This window comes from Pagrus pagrus (assembly GCF_965226575.1).
Source record: "Pagrus pagrus genome assembly, chromosome: 10".
NCBI classification, from domain to species: domain Eukaryota; kingdom Metazoa; phylum Chordata; class Actinopteri; order Spariformes; family Sparidae; genus Pagrus; species Pagrus pagrus.
Window position 1 is genome coordinate 4,422,810 of NC_140194.1, and position 27,627 is coordinate 4,450,436.

At 45.4% G+C, this 27,627-nt stretch overlaps 1 protein-coding gene across 1 annotated transcript in view; it reads left to right on the plus strand.

The window, feature by feature from the left end:
* Positions 1 to 296: 296 nt before the first annotated feature.
* b4galnt4a (beta-1,4-N-acetyl-galactosaminyl transferase 4a) overlaps positions 297 to 27,627 on the plus strand; it is a 136,936-nt gene continuing 109,605 nt past the window's right edge. Inside the window, exon 1 of the mRNA XM_084363169.1 lies at positions 297 to 1,964. Within this exon, the coding sequence (XP_084219295.1) occupies positions 1,823 to 1,964 (142 nt within the window). The 5' untranslated portion in view covers positions 297 to 1,822. The remainder of the gene's footprint in view (positions 1,965 to 27,627) is intronic.

The following is a 27,627-nucleotide window of genomic DNA, read 5'->3' on the forward strand; positions in this document are numbered from 1 at the left end:
TCCATTTTTACAGCACATTACTTTAATATCTCCATTTTTTTTTTTTTATCAAATAACCACTGAGCCTTGAATTCAAGGGGAAGAATAGGAAAACCTTAACAAGTTTCAGGATGTGCGTTCAGCTATTGGATGATGGATTACACGGGTACCAAGCAACGGTGAGAGCAAACCTCGTCGTCCCGCCTCCTCGGAACCCTCTGCGGGGTTGCCATTGGACGCGAGACTCGTCAGTCCCCGCCCGCCCAGGTTAGGTTGCTCTGCACCGTTAAGATGCTCAATTGATGGGCGTACGGAGCTGTGCAGTGGAAAGGAAGGAGACCCGTGCGTTGTTTCATTGTAGCGAAAAGAAAGAAAACAAAACCATGTTTCTTCCTGCTCGTGTCGGCGCTGGTCGCGGGTTCCTGCTCCCCGGAGCTCAGCTGGGTTTGCTCCCTGCGCGCGGCGACAAGCGGGTCGGACGATGCTATTGCGGCGTTTTAAAGGGAAAAAAGCTCCTGATAGAATAACAACACACGGCAGAGCATCCGCCACACATCGCCGCTGATTAGTTCAATCCGGGCTGAGGTGGTTTTCTCGCGGACAGGTAGGGCTACTTTCGCGGGGAGAATCTTTGCACCTGCCCGTTGAGATCATCGCGGACCATCCGGACGCACATGGACACCTAAAAAAAAAAAAAAAAAAAAAACCCATCCGGACAGTTTTCTTACCAAACCTCCTCTCCTGCTTTAACGCCGCCATGGAGCATTCACAGTTTCTCATCTACAACATCGGTGTGATATTTACTCGTCGCGGGGCTTCAAGCCAACCCGAGTGAGAGGATGACAGCTGATCGCCCCTCCTCTCCCGGCAGGACTTAAATAAAAAACGCGCTCCATCTGAATCTGGAAGCCAGAGAGTCTCAGTTTCAGCTGTGTTTAACAATAGATGGGGCGCGCAGGGCTGTGACATTTTGGTCGCTCGCCACCTGAACCTTTTCTCTCTCTCTCTCTCTCTCGTGTCCCCTCCTCGATCAGGTTACCTTCTTCACACACTTCTTCACCAGCCTGTATCACATCTCACCGGAGGCCCTTTTAATTTCATTTGCACTCGTCAGATGTAGCAGGAGGAACACAGGTGCTCTGTCCGCTCACCTGTTTTTGTTTTTTTCCGACATGGGAAACTAGATCTCTTCTTCTTCTTCTTTGCTCTTTGGCACTTTGTGCGCCACAGCCCCGTGGTCCGGGGGGGGGGATGATCCTTGAGTAGCCGATAAAATAATCAGCGTCGCGGTGTCAGCAAAGGCTCAAGCTACAGGGGATTTGTGTAGATTATCGCCGGACTGCTATTTTGTTCCTCTGGTCACACTCTCAGCTGAACTTAGCGGCTTTTTGATCTGCTGCCTTTTTCCCTGCTGCGCCCTCCTCCTCCTCCTCCTCCCTCCTCCTCTGTCCAGCCGCCGCCGCCGCCTGGAAACTCCAGCAGGGGAAGCTTGTTTACAAGCCACGCTATTCATAGGGGAAAGGGGGGAAAGCCGGGTTGCATTCATAAGCAATGACCGCCACAGAGGTGTTTGGACCCAGATCTGAGGATACGACCAGTTCGGCGCTGCCGTCACCCCGCGGTGGATCCGGGGGAATGAGACGCGCGTTAAGCCGTCTGTAGTTTACGCTCCCCCTGTTTGCTGGCCGGGTCACATGCCGGTGCTGTGACCAGGAGAAGGTATAGCAGCACCAGTCAGTAAAACAAAAAAAAACAAAAAAAAACTGAAGCAAAGCAGCGACCACTTTTTCCGGACCCGTTCTGACTATCTACCGGGCGGCTACCGGAGGATGTTGAAGCCAGGATGCTGCGCTTCCCCGTGAAGAAGATCCGGAAGCAGTTCAAGCTCCTGCTGCTGCTGGTCCTCCTCACCTCCGCCGTGTGGTTCACCTACCTGCACATCAACCAGGGCAAGACCATCAAACTCCACTTCAACTACGGGAAAGGTAGGAAGCCTACAGTCTCTTCAGCCCTCTGAAGTTTTTGTCTTTTACCCTGATGGATACGCACTAACAGTCCCTAAAGACATTTAAAATGACATTTAACAGAGCCCTTTATGAATACTGTAGCGATACCCGAGGAGATGATACCATAAACTAGTGTAACATCACTATAAAGTCGGTATACTGAGTGCAGCTAGCTCCTGCAGGGGTATTATAGAAATACTGAGGTGACATCAGAGGAGATAATAATACTATAAAGCATCATAAGGCTACTATAAACTCACAGATATAAGGAAAGTAGATCACAGCAGTCAGATAGGAGATCAGGATAAACACAACAGGCTCATAAAGTCCCTTTATAAACATCAGTCGCATGGATTTATGACGAATGTGTCCCCGAATCAACTGCCCCACTGCCCCCCGCTGATTGTTCCTGCCGAGGTCAGCGTGATGGGCAGGATCAGATAGAACAAGTTGCACCGAGAGGCAGCGTGTCTTCATAAATTAACAATAGTTTCCTTCTACAGGCTAAGTAAAGAGCACCGCGGTGTCGGGCCGGGTCGGATGCCAGACCTCCGCCTTCAACATTAATAATCAAAGGGCTGTTCATGAAGGTGACCTCAGAGGTCACGGGCCTGCCAGTCACACTTGGAAGAAAAATACCAGGGGTTGTGTTTGGGGGCAGTGCGGGGGAGGGGGGGAGGTAGGACGTCCACCTGCTGCTGCGATGCTTCTCATTACCAGAGCTCGATCGCAGATGATGCTGAGTGTTACGCAAGAGCAGCGACTATTAATGGAGGGAATACTCATAAAGGTGTAATGTGCCATCAGCAGCTACTAGACATAACATGGGATGGTGGTGTACTCTGTCTCCTGCAGCTGTCTGTGTGTAAAGTGATACCCAATGATTATCATGTCCTTGAAGAGTGCACACACACACACACACACACACACACACACACACACGCGCGTACGATGCACTGCCACACTGCCAGGGATCATTTCATTGTCTCTGATCTCAGTCGTGGGGGGTTTTCCCAGCGACAGACTGAATTTAGCTTCGCCGATGACGAGTCTTTGCTCATCCTGATGGCTGAGGGCTGCCACTCTGGTTTGTTGCGTCTGTTGGCTGCAGCCAAGTGAGTTGAGTTTGGTTCAAACTGCAGACAAATACAGCAAAGCGGTGGAAAAAATCGACGCTTGGGTGCATTTTTCGATACCGTGTGTTTAAAATGATACGGTGTCAGCATTAATTTTGACAAAATGTGGCCACACAGCATCGTGATGACGTACTGTAGCGCTGCAGTCTTGTTCCCCAGATGTTTGTGTCACATCATCTGGATTTTAATGTATTTTGTTGTGTGAATCGTCGTACCTGTAACCGCAAGATGTCTTTGTTGACCATATTGTGCAGCCTTCTATCAAAGCTGTAAACCAAAGGATCTATAATCAGGTATTAGCGTTATTACAAATGTGTTGGTGTGTGTTCAGTGACTTTCTCTGTAGCAGCGCTGTGTGTAGGTTGTTAAAAAGAAAATTTAAAAAATGATCCTACTTTGTTTTCTTTGTGTATTTGCTGTGGTATGGGAGGAAGTGTTGACTGTATCTCCACAACACGGTGTTGCTTCAATGAATCTAACATTAATTAAATGTGTATTATTCAACACTGGATGTATGTGGCAGACCGCTCGAGAGAAGTAAACAAGGAAATGTTCATTATCAGCCTTAATTAAGTCAAATTTGTGGCATTGCATTACATTTTGCATACCCTGCTGTCACGCACACAGACACTAAAGTTAATTAACGGTCACTCTCGGTCCTCCAATACCAGCGGATTGACTCAATATCACTGCATTGTGCATTATTTATTTATCCCCGCCTGAGAGCACGACAATCCCCTTTTTTTTTTTCATTCCCATGAAATCACAGAGCCCCGACGCACGCTGCTATTTTCGATATCTCTGTGTTCCTCATTTTTAAGTCTGCCTTTGTGACTCGCCTGATGAGGAAGCAGGCTGTTATGCTGTGGCGCGCTGGTCTGTGTGCCTAATTGACTGTCTTCCATTTAGCAGGCATCTGAGCAGGTCAACTCACTTAACCTCTTATGAATAACATGTCCCCTCTCGCACCAAGGGTTTCTAAGTGAGATGTAGCCATTACTGAAAATTGGGGCTCCACGAAGTGTGTAAATATTCATATCAGGCTGGTCGTATCCTCTCCACACGAGGATCTTCATTGATTCTCAGCAGCGAGGTGGGGCAGATAGAAATGATGTGATTTCATTTCTGGCCCTCAGTCCTCCCTTATTTGAATATGAAATGACAATTTGTCAAATTTCCTTTCCGCCCCGTCCCTATTTGGGAGGAAATGAGATCCATCTCAGCCTCAATCCTCTCCTCGAGCAGGCATCACGTTCTTCACCCTCTGGATGAAGCCTTGCCGGCCGGCCCGTTGGCATGTGACCAGCAGACTTATGAGAAGTGTAAACGTCTTGGCATAAATTGCCCCGCTGAGGCTGCGTCGATCTAATTGTGAATAATGATTTGAGAAGCGTGTCGGAGACGGTTTACAGCCGATGATTTTTAATACACAGTCTGTCAAGTGTTTTCAAACTTCAGTTTACTCACCTCAGTGTGCTCGCGTGTTGGTTGACTGGGTCAACATAATGAGGGAGCGGCAGAGGCCTGAAGCTCGGCAGTGTAAGCTGCTGCACTGTTTTGTATGCTTTCAATGTTTACATTCACCAGAAACACGTCGAATACATTTTCTACTTTATAAAACATTTGCAACGTCTTCCTGGATTTCTTTGAGACTTTACTTTGTACGTACGTTTGGCGGCCGTCGTCTCCTCCTCTTCTTACTGGGGCATAGCTACCTTTTGATGCGTTAAATCCGCCAGCTGTTATTGCCCTTTTGCAGTTGGCAGTAACGCGTATGTGCCTTCCTTGTGCGCAGACACAAACATATGGGAATTCAGTCATGGAAAGTCTGTTTGAACTCTGTAATCTGGCCGACAAGAATCTGGGCGCGGCAATGAAAGGAAAGCATTCTCCGCAGGTGTCGATGGCCCTGCCGGAGCTTCAAATAGCAACGCTTGTGTTTTCTACCTGACTAGTGACATTTAAGGGTTCTGCCGGGTCTGACTGAGCCTGAACATCCTCTCAGCTGGCCAATATAATGGAAACTTCGTGATCTACGTCAGTTTACATAATTAGTTGAATAGTTTTACGGACGCTACTCAGAAGTCACATGTGGCCGGTAATATCAATCTGCGGTCGGTGGGTAAAGTGATCAATTAAACATAAGTGTCATCAGGTCGTGTTGATGCAGAATTGTCATTATTCAGAGCACTAAGTCAGCCACAGCTGTGTTGGAAATGGATTTTCTGCCACTAAATTATTCAGCGCAGGAGAGCGCTGCGTGATGGACTGGTGATAGGACGGTGACGGGCAGCACGCTCACCTTTTTTGAGAGGGAGACAGGAGGGAAGGATCCAATATCAGGCAGACGATGACACTCGTGAACAGTCGCTCGAGAAGTGAGAAGTGAACTTGACTGTGTGAACGTTGAAGTTACTTCCTACCCTGTGAAACATCTCTGCCTGAGGAGACGTCACACAAGTCCCCTCAGGGAAACGTACAAAGCACAGAACAGTCTTGATTTGCTTTGTTTATGAATGTATCATTTACATATCTGCATGCTCGCTTAACAAAAGGCCAGTCAGAAGGAATATAATTACAGCACAGTGAGCAGTAGCAACTAACTTTTGTGAATGTGTGGGTGTTTCTTCCCGCATTCATCCGTATTTTCTTAAAAGCCTTTCGGTGGCTGTTGTAAATGTGATGATGGGGAAGGCCAAAAAGGTATAATTAAATAGTTTTCAGATTGCACACTGGCCAGACTGGCCTTATTTAATCAGAATTTCAATGAGAAAGTGTGTTGGCAGGCAGTGCCGCGGTGCATATTAGATGAGTGCCACATCTATGCGGCCACCCAGTTGTACAACAGCCCCCCTGTTTTCCAGCATCAACAGGTCCACTGAGGAGGAGGAGGAGGAGGAGGAGGAGGAGGCTGGCTGCTGCATACAGGCCTCTATTGATTAGCTATGATTACACATGTGGAGGCACGCACATATGCATACACTCAGCCGCCCCCACACAAATATGTTGTAGAATAGCACATATTAAACACACACACACACACACATACTTCCATATCATCGCCGCTCTTGAGGGATAAGGAGGAAGTCGAAGAGGGGAAGTCTCAGGGGCATCGACAGATTGGCTGCTTGGTTGCCCATGGAGACAACATATGGGAGAGGAACATGCTGGTGGGATGATGCCCAGCTTATTTTATCGAGACCGTCGGTTTTGAGGAAGCTTCAGTGCGTGTAGTGCAATGAATATCCACTGAAAGACTAGAAACGAAAGCAGGTGTGGAGGAAGTATTCAGATATTTTAATTAGGTAGAAACAGGAATACCACAGTGTGGAATTAAAATGTCTGATGTCGATATATCAGCCGATAGACACATTGTTTTGCAGTGATCCCTCAAATTTGGTTATCAAACACTAGATTTCACAGTGATTTTAATAAATATAATTTACCCCAAGCATGTCGGTATACCTTTGATAGCCCAATATAGGCCAATAATATCGGGCTAGAAATTAAAAAGCTGCAGATAGATATTAGCATTGAAATATATCTAAAGTACCAAAAGTACTCATGCAGAATGGCCCAGTTCAGGAAGATATACAGTGCAGATGTTACTGGAGTATAATTAGTGATGCATTAATGTGGAAGCGTTACTAATGCTGCAGCTGGTCAAGAGTAATTTAGTAGCTTAATCTATTATAATGCATGTTTTATCAGTTGATTTATATTGTGTATTAAAGGTGCAGCATGTTAGAAATTTAGTTTGAATCATTCCAAAATCAACAGAATGTGAAGAAATAACAGTTTTAACATTATTTCTCACGTCTATGTGTCATGCTCCAGGGTATCTATTGAAGTAAGCATGCCAACTAGCTAGCCCCTGGCCATGCTCTACCTTAAAGGTGATAATCCACAGTAAACAACACCAACAATCCCCCTTGTTGTGTCTGAGCTCCCTCTCTGGGCGGAGTCAGCTCATACGACTGCGTAGCTGCACAGTTAACAGAGCTCCCTAGCTAACGGCAGCTACGGTTAGCAGCAGTTAGCGGTTACTCTGGTGATACAGTATGTTGCCCCTGTTTGTGTAAATTGAACAGGTGGCTTATTCTAACACAGCACCATTAATAAAATGAATCTTCAGAGCAACTAGTGACAAATGATAAATCTAGTGTAGTAAAATGTACAATATTTGCCTCCATAATGCAGTGGAATAGAAGTATTACAGTACAAGTACCTCCAATTTATACTTAAATACAGTACTTGAGTAACTGTACTTAGTTACATTCCACCACTAGATTAAATAGACACAACTTGTGGATGCAGTGTCGTGGTGCTGTGCTCATATCTCTGGAGAGAAATGGACTCTAAGACATTCACATTCAAACACTTGGATGTAGTTGCAGTTCAGTATGAAGTTGGATTCGGCTTGTTGTTGCATCTCAGCAGCAACACCCTCAGGCTGGCTCGCTGTCATGGTAACCATGCCCTCCGATGTCACTTCCCCTAATTTTAGCTCTGGTGGTTCTCACGGTCGGTCAGCTTTACCTCGGCCAGAACCACTCTGCCGGCAAAACGGTAACAGACGCCACCTCTGTGTGTGCGTAAGTGCTTAAAATCACACACAGCACCCTTTTCATGTCATTATTTATTCATGCCGCAATGAATATTGTCAATTACCTTTTCAGATTTTTGAATAATGCAGCTGCACGGCGCACACTTGCACCTTTGATGAAACGGAACAGTTGTTAATGGAAGAGGGAAGGTCGGAACAAAAAAGACATAAACAACCTGCGCGCTTAGTAAAAAGCAATTTCCGAGGCAGTCATGTTGTATATCTTAGGTATGTTTCCGACAGAGCAGCTTTTATAGGAACGCCGAGCCCAGCGTGGGTGCAGTCTGCAGGTCTGCATCAACAAAGTGGTTTGGGCATGTTAAAAGCGGGGACACGTGTGAACCCAGCTGGGCGGTGTGGCTTTCAATAGATTGCCTCCATTTAGGAAAGTTTGGGGCCTTCGCGTCGCTGTGGAGGAGCTCCGTTAGTCAGATAAAAATAGGATAAAAAAAGGGCCTTTCATCTGGAGAAATTCTGAAAGGAGTGAATTAGGAAATTGTCGCTGTGCTAATGTGGTGATTTATATTCTTTAGAGTCACACTGTTTGGCTGGTTTAGCAGAAATAGTTCTGATGCCGTACAAGCACGTAATTCGATTTCCAGGTGAAGCTGTTTTTTTTTCTTAGTGCTTTGATCATAACATCGAAATTGGAATCTTTAAATCTGTTTCACTTTCCTCGAGAGATTATTTGCTATAAATTAACCAATATAGGGAAATTGCATAACATATTAAAGCAGTTATTTCAGCTGAAGCGGCCGTATCGTCGGGGTATTTCATTCAAAGGGCCCTGTCATAAAAACACACGGCAGTCAGTCCATTGTCAGCTGGTGTCTGGGGAGCTGGGATGGGGACTGTCTGAAGCTGAACCATGAATCTGCCCCTCAGCTTATCTGACCAACCCAGTAAATCTCTCTCGGGGTAATACCCACAGTGAGGATGAACGATGGCCCCATAACAACTCACACTGCCTCCTCCGCCTGGTGGAGGTGGAGACAACACAGGGATTAAGAGGGGAGAAATAATACCTCAGGCTCCTCTTATGTGCACATGCACTTGCTTATATTATCATTGCACATGTTGTGGAGGTGTAGATCTCTACTGGCCTCATGATTTGATTCAATTACGATTCACCTGTCGACAATTTGAATGCACAAAGATACGTGATGCATCTTGCTGCGGCTCGATGTATCACACCTTCGATTATCCGCACAACTGTACACGGCTACAATATAAAAAAGCTGCATCTTTTCTGTTATATAAGTACTTTATATACACAAGCCCATCTGCAGTGCATTACAAATTACTTCATGAATGTGGCAAACATCGTAAACATGACTCGGCTGCATACGCCTCCCTCAGAGTCGGACGCTAACAGTGCCTCCTGGCTTATAATCGGGGCTCGCCATATTCTTTATGGCTGCAGACGTTAGCTCAGGGTGAAAGCGGCTAACGGGGTTTGTGATTGTTGTGAGGCAGATTCAACACAAGAATCCAAAACGTGGCAACATGTGCTTTTCAAAACTGACCCAGTTTCTCGTCTGTTGCTTGTTGATCTTTGCCTCTTTCAGACCGATCGTCCAAACACTCAAAAGTAACGTTAGCCTAATGTCCAGCCGACGCCAGAAAATCTACATTCAACATTAGCAGGCTACAAATTTGTGTTGGCTGCAGACTCACGATCATCTTCTCTCAAAGCTCTGATTCGGAGTCTTCCACGTCGACATTGCGATGCATCTTAGAATCCAGAAATTTGCACACGTGTTGTCATATGAGTGGATTTGTTCACTCTCACGTCCGTGTGCATTTGTGAAAGCCTGTTCATGCTTCAGCTGCACTCTTGTCCTCCCTTTGGTAATTTAGCATTCTCTGTTTTCTTGCCAAAGCTAAAGCAAATGCAACAGAATTCATAACAGCCCCTAAAATATTTCCCACTCAGCAGGATGTGTTAAATTCACATACCCTCCGTGCATTTCGCGTCGCTTTAAGCGTTGCATGTAAGATTAACAGACGTGGACGCAGGATTGACGGATGAAAGGTGGCTCGATTGGAAGGTGAGCGACGCGTAGGAAAAACACCAGTCCAGAGTGTGTTAACCTCGGGGTTAATGAAATTTGTGTTGGCCTGCCTAACAAGCCACCATCAAGGTACCAGCTCTGCCCCATGCAGATGAGAGCTCTGGCACACTGCCACGGCTTTGCCGCAGGAGATTTGTGTATGTGTGAGCGAGAGAGAGCGCGTCAGCGTGTGAAACAGAGAGATTTAGTGTAAAAGAGAGGCAAATGTGTACGTGTGATGTGGTTTGTTTTTCCCCAAAAGTGTGTCATTGCATGTGTCTGTGAGTGCGCTCCTCCCCGATTCCCGCTGCCGTCTGCACTTTAGCCCCAGTGTTTAGCTGAGCAGAAGAGGAAGCAGCTGAATGATGGCACTGTCTGCCCGCTGGCACGCTCAACGCAAATGGGGGGGACGAGCATTCGGGGAGGAGGGGGACGGGGCAGAAGAAGGACACCCTTCTCACGCAACAGGTGGGACATGCAGCAGGATGCATCAGGGGAGGATGTGGCTGTGACTTCTAATACCCTCCACAGTGTAATCTGTTTGTACACGGAGCCGCAGCACCGAGTTGTAGTGGATTAAACATCAGATGAGGTTCACCGTGAAAAAGCCATTCAGGTGTAGCGAGTCTTATATGGCAGGGGTGTCTAATAATGCAGCAATCACGCTGTTGAACAATGCCATCAAGATTTAATTAAGGACCAAGTTTCCTCAGTGGCGACTCATAAAAACCCACACAATTTGGACAATTTACTAGGACACTGCTGGGAGATGGGGAGGGTGTGAATAAGAGAGCAGAGAGTGAGTCGGTGTTGAGTTTTTCTACGAAAATGAGAAAAAAGCCAGAGAGCGAGCGAGAGAAGGAGGGAGCGCCAGAGAGACAGATGTCAGGTGGGAGTATCGACTGCAGACGATCATGATCCTTGTCATGATGGGATTTGTCAGTTTCCCTGCGCTGTGGCTCGGTTCCGCTCTTAACCCCCCACATCTCCACCCCCACCACCACCACCCCACCTCTGCAGAAGGATTTTCTTTCATAGGGGTTTCTATGCAGCGCCGGGCTGTATCAGCTCTGGTGTTGCCTTACTGTAAGTGATCCAGACCTTGCAGGATTTCGATCAATCATCAAAGAGTTGTGTGTCTGTGCGCTCTCCCCCCCCTCCCTGCCTACCGCCGCTGCTCAGAATGAGCTTTCTGTAGCTGTGGTTAATGGAAAAGGTCACCTCTCTTTCGTGGCTCGCAACAAAGACAGAAGAAGGATCAGAGGAGGGGGACGGATGAACCTCAGAGACGGAAGAGGGTGCCTTCTTTCGGAGGCGGGCGTGTTGGTTGCACTGTAATCGGCTTTTGTCGGATCTTTTTGAACAGCTCCGTTGAAAAGTCATAAAAATGGATACACTCGATATAAAAGAATAAATTGACCGTAGCGTGTCTGTCCCTGTGTGCCGTAGTTTTCCCCTCGTATTCCCTTTCACCCTTCGCTGCTCGCTTATGAATATTTACACGTTTGTGGAACCAGATCTGAAGGTGGGGAAGGAATTTCGTCTCCATTTATGAAAGGTTCGGGCGGGTGAAGTTGAGCAACAAGGGAGAGAAATCTTGTTTTTTTGACATTTAAGGGCTTTCGCTAACATGAGCGGCTGCCGTTTAGAGGAAACTAAATCCTGTGCGTTACATCTGGCTACATATCTGAGAGGATAGAAATGTGATTGTGGTGGTGATAAGGTTCCCCACTGCTCCACAGCAGGTCTGAAGCTCCCCCCCGCTGACAGCAACCCAATGCGCAACATTTTTGCATTTTGTTTAGTTGAGCTGAATGTCTCGCATGTCGACTTGTTTTCTTTTCTCTTGAATCATCACATTTTTTTTTTTTTGTTATTCAACCTCACCTATCATCCAAGATATCTTTTATATCTGTCTCCTTCTCCATCTTATTTTTCTTTTTTTCTCTGCACGAAGCGTAGGAGTATTCGGAGGAGGCGGGCGCAGAGAGCAGGAGAAAGACAGAGGACAAGGGCTGCACTTTGTCATCCTTTTTGTTTTTGCGTCTCAAAGGCCTGCTCGCCGGCTTGATTACCATGTGAGCCGCTTTGTGAAGGAGCGCGGCGTCGCTCTCCGCGGCCTGTCAAACACTGTTCCCTTTTTTTCCATCGTGGCCAGTCATGAGGAAAGATATTCAATAGAAGAGGAAAGGTTCCAGTGTACTCTGGAGCTGTGTTTGTGTTTGTACAACTGTGCATACTTTGCTTTGAGAGGAGCCCCGCCAACGTGCACTGAATTTCAACATCTCTTCATTAATTTTACGCCTCTATAATTCTCTGTAATTAAATACCCTCTTTTAGCGTTCAATGTTCCATACTTAAGTTCTTGTTTATCCCTCTTGTCCTGGTCTCAATCACACGAATGTAGCTGATAGAAAATCGCGCCGGTTGTTTTTGATCAGTAAGAGTGGTTATTGAGTTTTATGTTGCCAGATAAGCTTGTTTTTTTTTTTTTCCTGCTTCTCTTACTGTCAACTTTTCATCTTTTAAAGCTTAGTTTTTATTTGTGGGGAGAAAGTTGCAGGCAAGAAAAGAAGGTTATAAAGCAAGCTGTCACAGAAAGTTCAGTCACAGGCTGATCTAAGTAAACAAAACAAGTGGCGGATGGCGAGAGGACTGGAGTAAATGTTTTTCATACTCTCACCCGTTCATTTTCTTCAGCACACGGCAAGATTTTTAAATGTTATTTTCTGCGTGTCTGGTTTTGCTAAAATCTCTACGACATGAAAAAGAATAAGTAAATCCAACAAGTAGTTGTGAGCTTTGATGAAATTCATATTCATGGCAGCGAGCATCATATCTGCTTTTATTTTGTGGTAAAGGTTACATTATCGTGGTGCACTGCTTATAGCTGCATCTCCATGTTAATTGTGTTTAGCCTTTGATTATAATAAAGTCGTGTTGCTCCCTGTAATGGATTATGTGTCTCTGCAAGCTGATTTGTTGTAATGAGTAGAGACCAATGGTTTCTTAAAATGCAAGAAAAAAAAAGACATTTAAATTATGAAGATGTGTTTGGAAAAACCATTAACAGTCACGCTTTTAGAAATGCCAAACGCATTTTAAGCACCGGGATCAGAGGGTTGTCCTCACTAAACATATCCTCCCTGAACATTTTATAATGTCTCCAAATCACAAAGTTTCCTCCCATGTTTCAAATTGAAGACTTTTGAATTGAAAGTGTTGAATGAAATATGCTTTTTGGGAACTACAACACAAGCAGGGAGCGAATCTTTAACTGCCCACTCTTCAGTTTCCTCCAGGATGTCCTGGAGAGAACATTTCTCTCACCTTCAGGCTCAGTCCCTACCAATTACCTGGCTGGGTTTGGGCTCGCTTCATATCTCTCCCATCGGCTCACCACTCTTAATTCTCTGCCCGCTATCTCTGCCTCTGTTGGCTTGTCTGTTGTACAGAGTATGAGGCAGAATTCCCCATCTAACACGACGATGGCTGCCGGCAGGGTCGGTGCTACAGATTCCTCCCACCTGGGCGAAAAAAGTAAACATTGCCTCTGCACACTTTTCCATAGGGTTCTTCTGATAACAGTATTGGAAATGCCTATGATACTGCTGAATATGTGATGATAGCACGTTATTTATTAGCCCCAAAAGCAGACCCTACTATTTCCTTACAGCTGTGTGCAACTTAACAGAGTTCTCGTGTCAAAAGTTAATTGACGTCGGTAATCTTAGATCTGTCATTTGCCTATTTGTTGGGTGACGGGGGAAATACGCAGGGTTGAAAGTGCAACTTTAAAGTAGTTTTACTTGAATAAAATGGCCGTTGTCCCGAAATGTTATTCTTCGACAATCTATGATGCAGTCAAAAACCTGTGCGGATGTGTAGTTGGGATCAAAACAAAGGCTGGGCAAGCAAAGGGGGCTGAAGTTAGGTGGTGGCCCTCTCAAACTTTACGCCCTTGGCACACATTTGTTCAAAATGAAAGCCGAGTACTGAGTATTTATGCAATAATGTAGCATTTACTGCTGAGAAGTCAAGTGGCCGAAATGTCAATATGCTGACGGTCTCTCGCTTGTTCCTAGATGTATTTCTTTTTTTACTTTTTCACTTAATACTGACTGTCAAGCTAGATAATAGACATTCTTTCTTTGAATACATGTGTTCACGTTTCACAAAGAGTGTAACCTGAGCCAGGCCACGCAACAAAGATAGCAGTCACATACATAAAGGGTGAGTGTTGGGTCGGTTGACATGCAGGTTCAGCCACTGGAATCTCTAAGTGGAAGGGAAAACTGGTATTTGGCAAGGCTGTTGGTTTTTCAGAGTGTCTGGTTGGCCAACTGGCTGTCTGGTTGACTTGCTGTATTGTTCAGTCTGCAGCTCTTGGTGTGCTGCAACAACAGCAACGCTAACAACGCACATAAAGAGCCGGAAACAGTGGCAACAGTCCCGTGTCAACTTAAATAAAAGGATACTCCTGCCTCCTGTAAGCAGGGAGTAAGCAAAAGTTGGGTGAAGATGAGATGGGGAATAAAGAGAAGACGTTTGTGCGCTCCATCACACAAGATCAACATCAGCGGCACAAAAATTGACAATGACACTAAAAGCTAATTACCTGACATTAGCTGCAAAGCAGAAGGACAAAAAAAAAAAATAGCATGTGCGCTACCTGTAGCTGTTGTTGACGTCTTGAGTGCACATCGCTACACGGCTTCGTTTACATGATGGCACAGAGAAGACATTCTTAAAAGCTCGGCTGACAGAGGGGACATTGTACGTCTAATGTCACCACGCTTTCTTCCACCTCCTCCTCCAACCTCTTATCTTCCATTTCCCTCCTCCTGCTCGGTCGCTCCTCTTTGTTTTGTTCTTTGCTTTCTCTCTCGGCCTCCTCTTCCCCTTCCACATAATGACACATCTCTCCCACCCTCTGCTTTTCTTACATCCATTTTTGGAATCGACAAATGAGACGTGGGACAAATGCGAGCTTTTCATCCGGCTGCATTTGACATGGAGATTCACCTGCCTCAGCAAAGCAAGACAATTCAACTCTATTATCTCTCTGTCAAACACGCTGCTGCTACCCGCCCTGCTGCTGGAAATGAGGTGTTTTTACATTGCTGGGGAGGATAGAATGACTGGCAATGAGCCAGTCCGCATAATACATCTTTCTAGCACTTTTTCTGGCCATGTGATCGTGTTTCAGAGTACAGAGGATGGAGAGAAAACAGCCAAGGACTTGTTGAGCGCTGGAGGGTACTGCAAGATTTGCAATGTGCTGCATTTTAAGTGGGTTTTGGCAAGTGAATAAATAGATCTGCTTGCATTTACACATATATGTTTACTTTACTTGTAAAGAGGAAAGATATTTGTTGTTTACTTACTGTTCGTATGTTATATTTAGATACATAAAGAGACCATAACACATGTAAAAGGCCACAGTTGTCATGTTCACAGCAGCCAACATGTCCAAACATGTTAAATCAGCAAACTGTGATTGTGTGCTTCTCTTTTTCAGTGTTCAAGTTGCTCACTAAGATCTTTGTGCGCTTGCGAGTGACTTAACAATTTTTTCCTGCCTCGGACCACGCTGCGCACTGCAGCGCTACGCGTCAGCTTGTCACTCGTCTTTCGAAATAATCCACTCCGCCGCTACGTTCTGCGATAACAGGTCTAAACTGCTGCTATCTCGAAAACCCGCTCCGTTGTTTTCAATTAGATAGAATCAGGCCTAATCAGTGAGACGACCAACCGTGCCCGTGTAACTCACTTATTTTTCATGAATTAAAGTGCCAAATTAATTAGCCATTACATCAACTGTTAACTCTGCTTGCCAAGTTAATGCTCTTTGTTATAGCAGCTTGTCAGGAATGCACAATGCCCCTGATCAGAGTCTTTTCTTTGTTAAAGGCACCGCTGACTGCGTGCCGTGGGTTCGTAGCGTCAACACCTCTCGCACATTCAGTGTCGGTGACAGCTGCAGCAAAAGCGTCTCTTTAAAATTGATTCCCCCTCTGAGAAGAGATTCCTATCGCGGTTTAAATTGTGCTGTTTTTGTGCAGCTCCATAGGCCTGAATATACTTTATTCTGTCTTTGCGTGTGTGTGTGTGTGTGCCTGAGGGTGAATGATGGAGGAAAAAAAGATGACTTTTTGTTCACAACAGTGTTTCCCACTTAAAAAGCCGAAGTTAGTGATGGAGGACGTGATAGTGCGGTTCGTCTCCTCTGCAAACAGGGTCAGCGCAGTGTGATAACGCATAGTAGATCCCGTCTTCTCCTCCCTATCTCACACTCTCGTTTCTGTTTAGAGTCGTAGGAACGCTGATTATATTGCCTCCTCATACTAATCTGCTTTCAGCCCACACATTCGTAGGGACGCAATGCACACACTCCCTCTCTCTCTCTCTCTCTCTCACACACACTCAAACACATGCACACGTACAGGACGTGGATGCATAGAGGAGTAATTTGTTTTTCTTTGAGTGCCCTCAACACTTGCCGGTGCGCTGAATATAAAAACATAATCATCCAATCAACAAAAGGTCCTCGCCGTTAAACCTCAGCTCTGCCTGTACAAATGGAGCCGTTACCAGCTGCGGTGGATTCAAAGACCTGCTCTTTCAGCGTGTACGGTGAAGTCCTCACCTTTACCAGCGCTTTGTTTACCTGCTTGAATACCGCAGTATGCAGTGTCTTGGTTCTTTGTGTTAGGGTTGACTGTACAGATGGCTCTCTGATGTGTGTGTTAAGCGAGGTGCTTTTTATTTTGTGTGATTCCCTGTGCCCTAAAAATGACGGGTGGCGTATGTGATACCTTCACGACCCTGCTGCTGTTCTGTACAGGCAGTGTCGTATTGCATAATTAAAATCGCTGACAAAATTAGACATGACGTGATTCTGACGTCCAGCCAAAGTCCTTTGAGGCAAGCCTTGCCACTCGGCAGCCATCTTGGCAACGCCTTCGGGCCGTTATTTCGGGCTAACAAAGACCAGGCCGCTATCTGAATGGAAGAATGAGTGAATGACTGGATAAAAACTGCTTAGAAGGCCACAACATTGACTTCTCCAGCTCATCCCAACAGAGCACTTTTACAAATGCGAGTTCAACGTCTAATGTTTTAATAACTCACCTTTCACGGTAATCCTGTGCATTAGCGCGATATCCTCCCCTTCCTCCGGCGTCACCAAATCGGTTGAAACTGCTGTAAATCTCAACTGTGCGCTGATGTTATTGCCACAACACGATTGGCTGATACTGTTTCCTGATTCAGCTGTGATTGGTTATTAGGGGGGAGGGGCGAGTTATGTGTCATACAACCGCCGTAACAGACTTTTCTATTCAAAATGCTTAAAGCGATTTGTCTCGTCTCTCGTAATGTCTCTGTTTGTCTTGTTGATAGGATCATTGTTATGGACAAACCTGATGAATGCAGAATGTTTGAATCAGGAAAAACAGGTGGCTGTTGCTCCCTGATGATTTTCTTCTTCTCTCTGTCCTAAATTATGGATGATAAGTGAAGAATGGCACGCAAGATACAAGCTAAGACGTATTTGTTTGTTCTGAGATTCTGGCTTCCGACCATTTGCATAGCAAGAGATGAATGTCTTCTTACAAGAATAGTTGTCAGTGACATCTGTTGTTCACTGCCATCTCGCTGATGAAGTCCTCCCCGTGTCTGCACCAGCTTCCTGCTGCATTTACTAACACTCCCTGCATGCAATACTTAAAGTAATCGCTTGGGACTAGTGTGATCCTGAAAGTGGGAAATTAGATAAAATTAATTCAGTGAATTAAAGCACTTCACAAAGGTTAGTTTACTTAATTATAGATATAGTATATGAAAGGACAGACATACAATTTAGATTAAGGGAATAAATGACTCTGAAAGGGATCCTGAACAGAAGGATATGTGGTGTATGATGAGTTTGAGGGGCAAATAACAATCAACACTCTCACAGACATGCAGGTTTCACCAGTTTTGCCGATTTCTTTTCAACCAAAAGCATATTGTCCATATCTTTTGGCATTTTTGTCACAACTTGTATCATAAATGAGCAACAAAAAGAAGAAAGTATTGATGAAAGTCAATTCGTCTGTGCAGCCACACGCGAGAATTTGTGTTCGGATTTCCGGAGACTTCTCTGGCACCAGAACTCTCTCAGTACGAGTCTCTTTCCTCTCAGCAAGACTGAAAAATGTGTGTACACTGTGTGGCAGTATGCATGCTTTTTCTCTAATTATTTCTCTACAGTAACACAGTCGACAGTAGCTAAGGTCATTTGACAGCGCTGCGCAGTAAAAAAATGAATGTTTATAGCGTTGATATTATCACAATGGGACAAGAGCTGTTTTTTGTTTCACGGTGAGTTTCGCACGCGGCTGTTTCGAGTCGGAGAGCTGTTTGGCCTTTCTGCAGGTGGTGTCCTTCCATCAGTTCAGTGTGCAAAGACAGGCAGCTCTCTCTCTCTCTCTCTCTCCCTCCGTCACTCTTACCCCTCTCAGCACCACCACCTCCACCACCGTCACCACCTCTAACTGTCCGTGCTGCAGCGAGGATACTGCCTGTGTGTGATGTGCCTGTAGAATGTAGCACCTGTGCCCTGCTGCAGGCTGCTGGCCCCCTGGGTTGGATGCCATCCCTGCTCGTACCCAACACACCCACTCACACACACACACACACACACACACACCCTCAGTTTCATCCGTTCCCCCCAATTCAAGCATTCTGTGCTCATTCATATGCTATGAGGGATTTCCTATTTTGCAGCCTAGTTTCTTATTCCTTCCGGGGTTGTGGGAGTCCGCACCTGTGGGGTACATGCGCACGCATTTTTTTTTTCCCGCACACACATTTTGTGGGCTGAATTTGCTCACATGCCTCCTCTTTAAGCTGCAGGGAACTCGACTCTGGGAGCATTCAGATGTACCCCCTGAGTTCCAGCTGCGAGGAAAATAGGTGCATGAGCTGCGCGGGAGACGCAAAAAAAATAGAGGATAAAGGATATCATTGGATTCCATTTGCCACAAGAGATTTGTTTAAAAGGGATTAATGTGGACTGTGCATATTTTTCAAAAAACCTACAGACCTGTTAAGCCATTTCACACAGTTTTATTGCTTTTCACAGAGAATGCAGGCTGTTAAAATCGCTGTTAATGTTGTCAGACACAGGTAGTGGATGCGTGGCGACAGAGCGGAAAAAAACCTGAAACCTGCTGAACACACGAGAAAAAATGTGTTGGCTACGGTGAGAGCGAAACATATACACAAGATATGTGTGCATCTGTATAGGTGCAGTGTGTGTGTGTATGTGTGTGTGTGTGTGTGTGCCCAAGCCGTTATATAAATGACAGTGAAACTACCTGAAGCCTATATCAGCTTTCCACCGCTGCATTTTCCTGTCAGCAGGTTGACTCACACAGCTACATGTGAGTCAGCTGAGTTTGACACCACATCCCTATGGACACACACACACAGAGTTTCCCCTACACACACACACACAAGACTGTACTCACACACCCCCCCTCTCCGCAGAAGATGAATAAAATAGACATTAGTTTAAAAGTCAAGCTAAAAATGGCTTTCATCGCTCCGCTCTGTCCACCATCCCACAAACACTATGTGTTTGTTTTTACTTGACTGAGCATCTAACTCAGTCTGGCCTCGCAACCTCATCCTGTTAGCTCAGACGAGCCTGCGGCCCTCAGCAAGTTCAGTGTTTATTCAGGTCAAAGCAGAGCGCAACCTCTCCCCAATGAGATTTAAATGTCCCGCCCATAAGCCTAAATGCTAAAACATGGGGAAGCTCCATCGCCAAAAATAAATCACAAAGCCTTCCCAAAGGAGTCGCTGTAAAATCTATTTATAAGGCGCTGAAGAACAACATAAAGATCTGTATGACTAAAGCTCTCAGATCATCTATTTTTGAGCCCTATTATGCAAGAATTGTTATATTTTTACAACTTGAAGCATCTACAGTTGGAGTTCAGTTCACTTTTACATCACCGGAAAGCCGTATATGTCGACAAGCTGACGGATTTGGAGCCGGCGGAGATGACGTCAGAAGCCAAACAGGAACCAAAGGAAACGTGCTGCCAACGTGTCGCTGTCGAAATGGGCTGACTTGGCTTACGATGGAAAGCTAGCAGTCTCTTCACCTCTGCAGCGATGTCGATACTGAGCTAGCTTCTTCTTACAGCTAGCTGCAGACCCATAACTGGTGGTGTGTGACATAGTTGTGTGAGATCTTACCTGCTCACCTCAATGAAAAAGCACTGTTTTCCTAAAGTCAGTATACCATGGAAGTTATTTTGGAGCTGTTATTTTAAGGTAAAATGTTTGCACAATGTCGCTTTGGACACTGTAAATCATGGCCAAGCACCATGCCTATGTTTTTCTTTGTAAAGCTCAGGTCCAGAGAAAGTAACGGAAGGCAGTTACCCTGTTGCTTTCTGTTCGAGGAAATACGTCTTGCAGCCCGAGAGCCTAAAGGCCAAACTAGGATTCAGAGTCCATCATCAGTATGAACGTCCCTTTAATCCAACTTGTAAATTTGCAAACCTCACTAGTTAGAAGGAACACTGGGCGTCTTTTTACGGGGAACTGACGTTTCTATCGACACCTCAGGCAGTGGTCACCCACGTTGAAGGAAATGACGTTCAGCGACCCCGTAGAGAAAGAGCTTTTCTGTGCTGGACGGCAACAGTGTAGTGTATCATTCGGGGAGCTGATGGAGAGCGGATACACCGTCAGCACCAGGTGAATGAGAAGGAGAAAGGAAATAGAGCAGGTCAGCATTAGCGAAAGTGTCTCAGGGAGTGTCTTTTCCGCTCAGTGTTTCATTGCCGATTAAGGGGCTCGGACCAGGACCCACCTGTGAACGATTAACAATCAGAGCTAGAACCTTTTTAACCTGCCACTCTCCCTGAATCCTGAACAGCTCTGGGAAGCCGGAGTGGTCTCTGCCCGTCCTCCACTGTTGCCCCGCAGCTGACAACAAAGGCTTCAGAGTGACAGCGAGCGCTCAGCCTCGATGTAATATTTCACCTCCGGAGAATGTGAAGCAGTAATCTGGATTTAAACCTGAGTCGTTTGACAATCTGTCCCAGACACCAGAAAAAAAATCTCACCGTCCTTTATCCTTTTCTACTTTCCCCTCCCCGCCGAGACTTTTATAAAACCTTTAATATCCTGTTGCAACCAAACTGCGGCAGTATGTTATTTCCAGATGATAAAAGTGACAGCGGGAAGAGAAAAGATGCACAATAGAAAAGCTCCGGTTACGTCGCGTTATAGACTACAAAGACATCTGCCTGTATAGTGACATCGGCGACATCGTCTCCTCCTCAGTGATGGATTTCCTCTGTGTGATTTTCCTGTCACGCTGTAGAGTTTGACCAGTTGTCTCTGAAAGTTAAGTACACGTTCAAACGACGAAATAGGCCTGCAGGTGTTGAGGTACATCCCCAGCGGCTGTTATTTTGGCAGCTTGACAAGTGTATTCAGAGTCTAAAACCTTGCTTTTCTTTCAAGCCCAGTAGATTAAACCCCACCAAACAGCAGCGTTTTATTATTTGCGCTGCAGCAGGGCAGTAAAATCTTGATATGCAGCATATTGTATGTTAGTCAACACATAAAAAAAAGTCCTTAAAAATGGAAAGACTTGCCATCAGCCAGTTTTTCTTGAACATGCCTCGCTCCCCTGTCTTTCTCCGAGGCCTTCTGGCGCTTCCCTTTAAAAACGTCTCGTCTCCGCTTGTTCCCTCTCCGAGCGCTCCCTTCGGCGTTTCCTCTTTAAATGTCTCCGATTCCACTAAATGAGGGTTCGGCTGATTGGGGTGTCAGAGGGCTTAGGGGGGCCAGATAAACACATGCACCCCCCCCCAGTGCTGTGCAGATGCAGTATGGACGCACACGAACGCAATGATGCGGTAAATAACGTTTCTCTTACAGCCATCTGGGGAGTAAAGACGTCAGGACTTGTTTGTAGCCCACTCAAAAATTCAATTAATTAGACTGCCGTGTGGATATGTGTTGTTGTGTCTCAGGTTAAAAGGAGTGTTTTTAACAACTATGATTTTTTATTTTTTCCCCGTGCCTGTCTACACACCACTCTGTTTTTTTTTCGCCTTCTTCCTCGGGTAGCATCAAAGGCCCAAAGAACATCAGTGACGACGACGTGCAAAAAGGGGAATGCTCATTATGCTTTGCCACTGCTGTTCACACAATACACTCACAAGCAAATTTCCTTTTTTTTTTTAAATGCATGCGGTCATATTCAATGAGTTCCCGAGAGTCTGCTGGATTCCTTCATAGAGAAAGAAAAGAGGAAACGGTGGCAGCGCAGCGTGACACAGAACAACCCCACACTCCTCCATCAAGACAAATATAAATACACCTGCTGTTCATTCACTTAAATGTTCCTTTCTGAGCTCTGCTAGGCAACTGTTTCTTAGGGCATATCCTTTTGTTTGTGCACAGGCTCTCTTCCTTTCTTACGAGCCTATAAAGCGCCCACTTGTGTATATTATACGAGTACGTCAATTCACTCGCTGTCCTATTTCATTTTTCCCAAATAATATATTCTTCCCTTCCGATATTCTCTGGAGCATCTGACAGACAATATGGGGCTCAATGAATTCCCGAACTCATAATCCAATTTCATAATTCACAATTCTCCGTTCCTACCGGCTTGCCAAGCCGAGAGCAGCAGCAGCAGCTCAGAGGGATATGTGCACTGACGTGTGGACTGTCAGTGAGTGTGAGCAGAAGGGTTAGAGGTTTAGTACCGCAGGCTGCTCTGAATGCAGAATAAACTGCAGGTTTAAAAACTGTTTTTTTTCTTCAGGTGATGTTCTGGCAATTGCAGGTCCCTTATCTGCGCTTCTTAGAGTTTTTTAAAGTGACTTCAAGGTCTTCAACTTTGTGAATGGAAAAGCTTTTTTTCAAAAAACGGTGTCACCGGCACAGGCAGGGCTCTTAATTCTTAATGCACCTGCCACGACGCTTCACATGAGGGTTTTGTTTACACTCCGACTGCCATTTAATTATTTCTAAAAGTCAGGCTGGTTCTTACTGGAATTCTGTCCCACAACATAATTGTTTGTCAGCGACTTTACCTCATAATTCCCTTTTTTTATTTCCCTCCATGAGTGCATAAACTGTGTGTGCGCGGCTTTGCCCAAACGGGTTGGTCCTCGCTAAAGACTTATGCGTTCCACGGCTCGTTCTTTGGCTCTGAACTCAATGTCTTGGCATCCATTCATGGGTACACAAGCGTGATATTGAATCACACAAAGAGAGAGAGCTCTGATTTCCCCGCTGGGTTTGCCCTCTGTGGCCCCCTCGCCGCCACCCCAGCCCACCCCCTCTCACATTGGGTGGCACAGAAAAGCATCATGGCCAGAGGAAAAGGAAAACTCAGATGATGTAATGAGAGAGGACAACAGGCAGCATGATGAGATAACCACATCATTTTTATGGCTTTTTCCTCGCCCATGCTTTTCTTTTCTTTTCTTTTCTTTTCTTGCTGAAGATGTGACATTTTGAGCCCAAATGTGATTTGATAAAAGTCATAACATGCATAGATTAAAAGGTCAGCGGAGGAGAAGCTGTAAAACCTGAAAAAGAAAAGCTGATCTCCGTTGTTCTGCTGCATAAAATGAAAATTGTCCATTCAGATGTGAGTTACTAGCTGCTTCTCTCTCTCTGGATAATCATGCTGCATTGTAGACAAACACTGACCAGTCGATTTTTCTGCCATGAGGACTGTCCCAGTATGCATTTATTAGCATGCCGCCTTATTGACTCGGACACAGCGGGGGGTCCAGGGTGACAAATCGACCAGCTGATGTTTAATGTGGAGCCCGATGTAGGTTAATGATTCAGCGGGAACAGAGGCTATGACAGCACAAGCAGAGTGTGTTTCTCTATATTGAAGTCCACATTACTATAGAAAGTGAGATTGCCACGTCTTTACTATGTAAATACTGCGAAAGGCAAGACATCCATGATATTGTTATGAATGGAGTAGGCTGTTTGAGGAGGCGGGCCTTAAAGAGACAGGCACTTAGACGGCGGGTTCACACAGAGGGTGAATAGAGGTGCTGCAGCAAAGCACAATATGACAAAAATAATCTGCTCTTGACGTGCTCTTTGAAAATTAAAGCATGCCAACATTTATCAGGAGATAAACTGAATAAAAGTACGAACCTGAAAATGTGCGTGACGTGGGACCTTTTAATCCTCGTCTCTTTTTTTGGAGTTGATGGGATCCTGTGCTTTGCTCAAGGGCACCTCAGCAAGGCAGCGCTCCAGTCAGTGGTCACCATACCTGGATCACAGATAGAAAACCAGCTCTGGCTCTCCTGCACATCACCGCTCTTTTCTTTTTATAGTTCTTATTTATGAACACAAATGTGGAAGTCCGGCCTCTCGTTCCCTGGACCACTCTCAGGAATGAAATCATAATCTGCTCACGCGGGGTCGACGCAGGATGAGGTAAAGTCTGTAAAATTCGAGCAGCGGCGCAGCTTCAGCCGAGCTTTTTCTTTTTTGTACGCGCATGATGAGAAGACTGCGTCGGGTGATTTCTGCGCCTGCTTTTGCTCCCTTGTCAAGTTGATTAGTAACCCCCATCATGAGAGGAAGGAGCGAACTGTCCTTGTGTCACATTCACATGCCAAGGTTTTTTTCATGCCATCGGGGAATCAATGGGTACTTGTTTCTGCATGTGGCACTTTTTTTTCTTTCTCCGTTTCCTGCGGAGGTGGTGTGCAAATCGACGGCTTTGAACTCAGACGAGCGGCAATTCAGACGGGAGCCAGGCGTTTAATGAAATCCTGCCCACTAGAGACGCACTCGGCCAAGTCGCCTGGTGGAGAAAAACGCGTGATCTTTAAGTGTTAGATCTCCCAGATACATTTCCCTACCCCGTACCCACCAATTACCCCATAAATGCATGTGCTAAAAATATGCTGAGATGTGAAGTGTCACCGCGACATTGCACTGTTTCCCATTTAGTGTCTCCTTATAGCTCTCTATAGGAGGGCAGTCCGTGCCAAGCCAATTACTTAACCCTGACCCAGGGTGGCAGGCGATCAGACAGGCTCTGGACTTAGTGGCCGTCTGTAATCTTGAAAGGAGAGCGGGGAAGCAGTGGTCCAGCTCTAATGTAGAAACCGGAGACAATGTGGACTCCAAGCTGGAGCTGCAGGGAGGTAGCTACAAAAGCAGGGACTTCTTTTAAATCTGCTGCGACCAACACACACACACACACACACACACACACACACACACACACACACACACACACACACACACACACACACACACAGTGAAACACTGATAAAATGATTACCTGGGCTCTGGGTTTTAAGTCTAGACTTGAGGCCACGGGGGCTTGATTTTGTCTCGCTTATTCTCCTTTCTTTCAACCTTTATCACATATACTGCTACACAATCCTATTGTCATGAGGGCCGATAGCAGCCCGTTGCTCTTTACCGAGAGGAGAGAGATGCCCCAGAGCAACCTATTCTGACTCGCCTTCTACAAAACCAAGCTCTCTGAGGCCATGTCCGGCCTAATGTGGATAAACTTGAAGAGGTGTTAGAAGTCTTCTGTCCACACCATATATTTCAGATTGCTTTCTATAAGGTCATAAGTGCAAAACAATGAGAAAAAGTTTCCTCAGTTTTGGACCTTCCTCCAAGGTCCAATAGCGACCTCTGCGTTGACTTCAGAGTAAAGCCTGGTTGTTGGGCTACATTTGTGTCTCTTGTTCATTTGTGTCTTTCTGATTTTCACCGACTAAACCACAGCTAAGGAGAAACTATCCTTCTTACCGTCTCTTCAGTAGATTTGACAATGCTTTTGGCTGTAGCACATCCTTTTGGTGCAGAGATTGTTACAGCCTTGAATGTTTCAATTTGCATTTGTCAGAGTTATTTGACAAAGCAAGTCAAAGACAGTCACAAATGAGTTTGGGAAGTGTTTTAGGCTAAATGGTTTCTTTGATTTGAATAGCAGGAAAGCATCACACTGTCCTAATTTAATCAAAGCAGCCATTTAGGGCGTCTGAGACGAGGAAAACACTGACGTATTAGTCAAGAATACTGGGATTGACACGATTTTTTTAAACAAATTATATATTTCGAACAATCAGGAGCGAGCTACTTTCACATGCCGCTTCATCACATTCACATTGTGCTTGATTGCCATCAGGTGTGCCTTTAAATAATCTGCTGCTGATTAGCGGAGAATCCAACAGGTTCACGTTCCCGAAATACAAACAAAAGAAAATATTATATTTCTGTGTCCTCGTGATAATGAGATATAAAAAAATACATATATCATGGGTACAAAGTTTGTGAATTTCCTCATAAGATAAAAGTAGAACATATATAAATGAGAAGGAGGAGGATACTACGGACATGTTGTCTTCTTCTTAAAGATGATGCAGCGAACATTATTTTGGAGTCCTGTTATTGGCCTCCTGGCAAAAGTCCATTATTCACACCCCGTTTAGCTTCTGCCTATTAAGTTGCTAAATGCTCTACTTACTAGATGCTTACTTTGTGTCTGTTTGTCCTCAGCCAAGCTGCATGTACAGTATGTGTTTTAGTATCACCACTGTATGCACAAGTATTATTTCAAATACATCATTTATTTTTGTCTCAAATACAAACATGTCTGACGCAATTAGTAAATAAACTACAGTTTGAGGATGGCCCCACATTACCAGCAGCGTCTCCTATTACGGTAATGCCCACTCGGATGCAAACATGCTGACTTGTGTACACTTCCACATCAGTTTATGTAGATTGCCTGTGCTTTTCATGGCTGAACAATAGGTTTGAGTGGCATCGTGAGAGTTGGAGCGGGATTAGACCTAACCTCCGAGGGCTCTCTCCAAAGCCCCTTTTGTGTATGTTTGTGAATAGAAACATGGTTCCCTGAGATTGTCTGTCCGTCTGCCTGCCAGCCAGCCGTGTCCTACATGCTGTCCGCGTCTTTGCTTCACTTAAGAATAAGCATTAATGTGTGTGTTTGTGAGTGTATATCAGGGATCCTTTTCTTCTGGACTCTCTGTCCGGTTTCAGTTACAAGATGATTATTTCGAGGTCGGCCTAATGAGCTTGCTTTGCTCTCTCGTTCTCTTGCTGTCTAATTGTACCTAAATGCAACATGAACGGTGAGCTGATGTCTCCCGGTTGTCCCTAAAATTATAAACAGACCAGTGTGTCTGCCCATTTGCATGTTTGGTGAAATAGACAAATGATTTGATCAAGGATTTTCCTCCTTCCTCCTCTTTGCATCGCCTCTCTGATCATCCGTTTCAATTGGCAGAGAGCATCCGGCCAGTTATTTGTATTTTCAGCTGGCTGAGAAAAACACAGAGGGAATCAGCAAATCCTGGCAATCATGACTTCAATGTAATTGGCAGGCTCAGCCAGTAATCACGCCGTAGATCCGCCTGATAATAATAGTGAATCTCCTCTTCCTGATTGTCTGAGGGCATTTCTGTAAAGATGTTATCTTTTTTTTCAGCCCCTCTCGTTTTTTTGTACAGTGAAGGAAACGTAGGAGGGTGGAAGCCTCACTGCAGGGTCAGTCGTGCATGAACAGAAAATTAGCAGGAGATATCTCTTTCCCTTTGCGTTTGATTTCAGATTTAGAAATTACCCCCTGCCCGCCGTTCGTCTCTTGACGCGCCGTGTGGGTAATGAATAGTCACACAGGTGTACTGTTTTCGCGTGAGTCACTTGGTTTGCACGTGTCTCCGTGACGGAGTGTTTGTGTCTGATCAGCAGCAGCCCTCTCCATCTTCTGAGAAGTTGACCTG